Source organism: Cyprinus carpio, chromosome A2, assembly GCF_018340385.1.
Source record: "Cyprinus carpio isolate SPL01 chromosome A2, ASM1834038v1, whole genome shotgun sequence".
Classification (NCBI taxonomy): Eukaryota; Metazoa; Chordata; class Actinopteri; order Cypriniformes; family Cyprinidae; genus Cyprinus; species Cyprinus carpio.
Window position 1 is genome coordinate 27,470,945 of NC_056573.1, and position 2,806 is coordinate 27,473,750.

Sequence of the window (2,806 nt, forward strand, 5' to 3'; positions counted from 1 at the left end):
TGTGTGTGTGTGTGTGTGTGTATCTGTGTGTGTGTGTGTGTGTGTGAATGAACTCACTGTCCTGTCCGGTGGAGTTGAGGTGCTCCAGCAGGTCGCATCCGAACACTTTGTCCCGATTACCTCCTTTTTTCCGGCCTCTCCTCATCTTGCTTTTCCTTCACCTCCTCTCTAACATCCAGGCCTTGTGTGTGTGTGTGTGTGTGTGTGTGTGTGTGTGTGTGTGTGTGTGTGTGTGTGTGTGTGTGTGTGTGTGTGTGTGTGTGAGTGAGAGAGCTGATTTAATGAGTGTTTGTGCGAATCACAGAAGTTAAAGCTCACATGTCGGCTGCTGTAGAATATCTCACAGTATTATATGAGTTTAAGAAAGTCTCATGCACTGACATTCACTAAATCAGCTACATCGTGTGTCACTGCTGGATGGAACGGATGCTTCATATCCAGAGATATGAATTATAGCTATATAAAAAAAGAAAGAAACAATATATAAGCCTTAACATTTAAAATAACAACAATTCTGTGCTCGTTCTTAAAAATAAAGGCTTTGAGTTGCTTTATAGTTCTAATACATTTATATAATATCTCATTATAGATTCGTGTTGGTGTTTTGATTTTAATTCTCACAAGATTAAATGATCTGAGATGATCCACATTCATTTTTAAGCTCTACACTCTCACTGGATGACAGCTACTGACTCATTGCACAAAAAAATGATGTTCCTGCTCAGTATTTCTGCCTTGTTTTCCACTACAAATATCTAAACATTATTAAATCAAGATAAGTTTAAAATGACATGATAATGAGTATTCTTTATGCTTAAAACAAGCAGAATTATCAGCCAATGCACTAAGAAAACCATAATTTTTTTTACAGTATATATATATTCCTTCTTTCTTAGTTATTTTTTAAAAGTATTTCAGACTTTCTCACTGAACTGAAGTGAGAGGAAAGACATAAAATAAAGTAGAAAGAAATAAAATAAAGAAAGGTTTACATTTCTTCCATTTACATGCATGAATAGAATATTTCCCCACCAAAATTGCCATATCCACAAGCTTAGAAAACTGGGGATTCAAAATATCCCTAAAAAGCATCGTATCTCCTAAAACTATGGAATGACTATTACTAATTTTCACTGAAATCAAATGTAAAAATGTAGAGGTAGAAAACAACTTCTGCGCCTCAAGTAAATGTTGTTGATTTTGAAATCAATATTGATATGTGATTGCTTAAACTCCTTTAAGTCGCCCGAATTATGAAACTGCATAAAGCTCTGTGTTCACAACCACAGGAAACACAAAAAGCACAGCAGAAATGCAAGAAGGAAACGCAAAAACAGGACAACATCTAAACAGAGAGCAAACGAGACGAATCATGTCGACCTGACAGATGCATTTAACTTTTTGTTTGTGAAGCACGACACAAGGTCTGGTTCAGCACCGCGGAGCTTCACGTCTCCAGCAGACCTCGGTGCCAGCGTTTCCTCTTCTTACTTTCTGAGTTTTTTTTGCACCAGTTGAAGGCCACACCCTCACGCTCTCTACACACTCTTCATATCTTTCCAGAAGAAACCCAGAAGATCGATTCAAATCATGCTACGGTTTTGATGCCTCCGACACCTTGTGAAGGTTTTGCATCACGTTCGTCTGTGTTTTTCAGCGAGTTTGTTCCTCTCTGGTGCTCTTGCGGAAATGACTGATCAGATCTGAAGGCCACGAGTGCTTTACGCTCACATCATCAAATAAACCCAGGCCTTTCCCCCCGTACAAGCCGATAACATCCTATGAGCGTACGATCTGGCATCTTTAAAAGCAAACCTGAATGAAGAAGTGAGATGAGAAACGTAGAGGAGAATAGAGAAAGCCTCCCGTCCTTACCTTTCTCTCTGCACCGGCACCAGCTTCAGTGTAAAGTGTCTGTGACGCAAGAAACCACTAAACTTCCCTCACTGACTTCCTGAGTCTTTACTTTCTGTCTTGATTCTCCATATCTGATATACGCCTTTATCTCGAGCTCTGCCTGGTGTCAGCCTTCATCCATCTGTGTGACCGCTTCACGTAAGAAGCATCAGGCCAGTGTTATTCCCCAGCCTAGATATGGACAAAACAGACGGACACCAGGACACAAACCTGTGAAAAACACCACAGTAATTTAATATCACTATGATTGCTTTTACTTTTATCCAAAGCATCTTGCAAACATATACAAGTGTATGAACCGTGTTAATGCATAAGCTGATTTTTTATAAGGATAAAGGATCATATTCACTCACTATGGTATTTTCATGGTTTTCCAGGGTTCTTCAAAAAACAGCATTGTCCAAACATGGTAAATGTTTAAGAAAACGTGGCATTTTCATTGTATCATGTCAACAAACCCAACCAAAAAAGGTATTTCTATGTTTGTTTGTATGTAAAAAAACAAAAGAGCTTTTGAACACATATACACACACACACACACACACACACACACACACACACACACACACACACACACATATATATCATGATACTAAATGATTACCATATCCATGTACCTAATACAAAGCATATCAATGCATTATGCATACATGCAAAAAATGTTAATAAAATAAATTGAATACAAAATAAACCCATGGTATTTCATATATAACCGTGATAAAGCCATGATATTCCAAAAACAAGATTTTGCATGTTATTGCAAATATGCATTCCTATGTGCATGTGAAATGATTTCAGTAAAGCTCTCGTATTAGTTAGAGAATGCTTTTATTTGCGTGTGGAATAACTGTAACTTTGATACATGAGTATTCGCGTTCAATAAAAAAGT

At 37.8% G+C, this 2,806-nt stretch overlaps 1 protein-coding gene across 1 annotated transcript in view; it reads right to left on the minus strand.

Moving 5' to 3' along the window:
- The window catches only part of LOC109063564 (glutamate-rich protein 3-like), a 21,156-nt gene extending 19,685 nt beyond the window's left edge, over positions 1 to 1,471 (minus strand). The window contains 2 exon segments of the mRNA XM_042713595.1: positions 58 to 456; positions 1,381 to 1,471. Of these exon segments, the coding sequence (XP_042569529.1) occupies positions 58 to 145 (88 nt within the window). The 5' untranslated portion in view covers positions 146 to 456; positions 1,381 to 1,471.
- Positions 1,472 to 2,806: the final 1,335 nt, after the last annotated feature.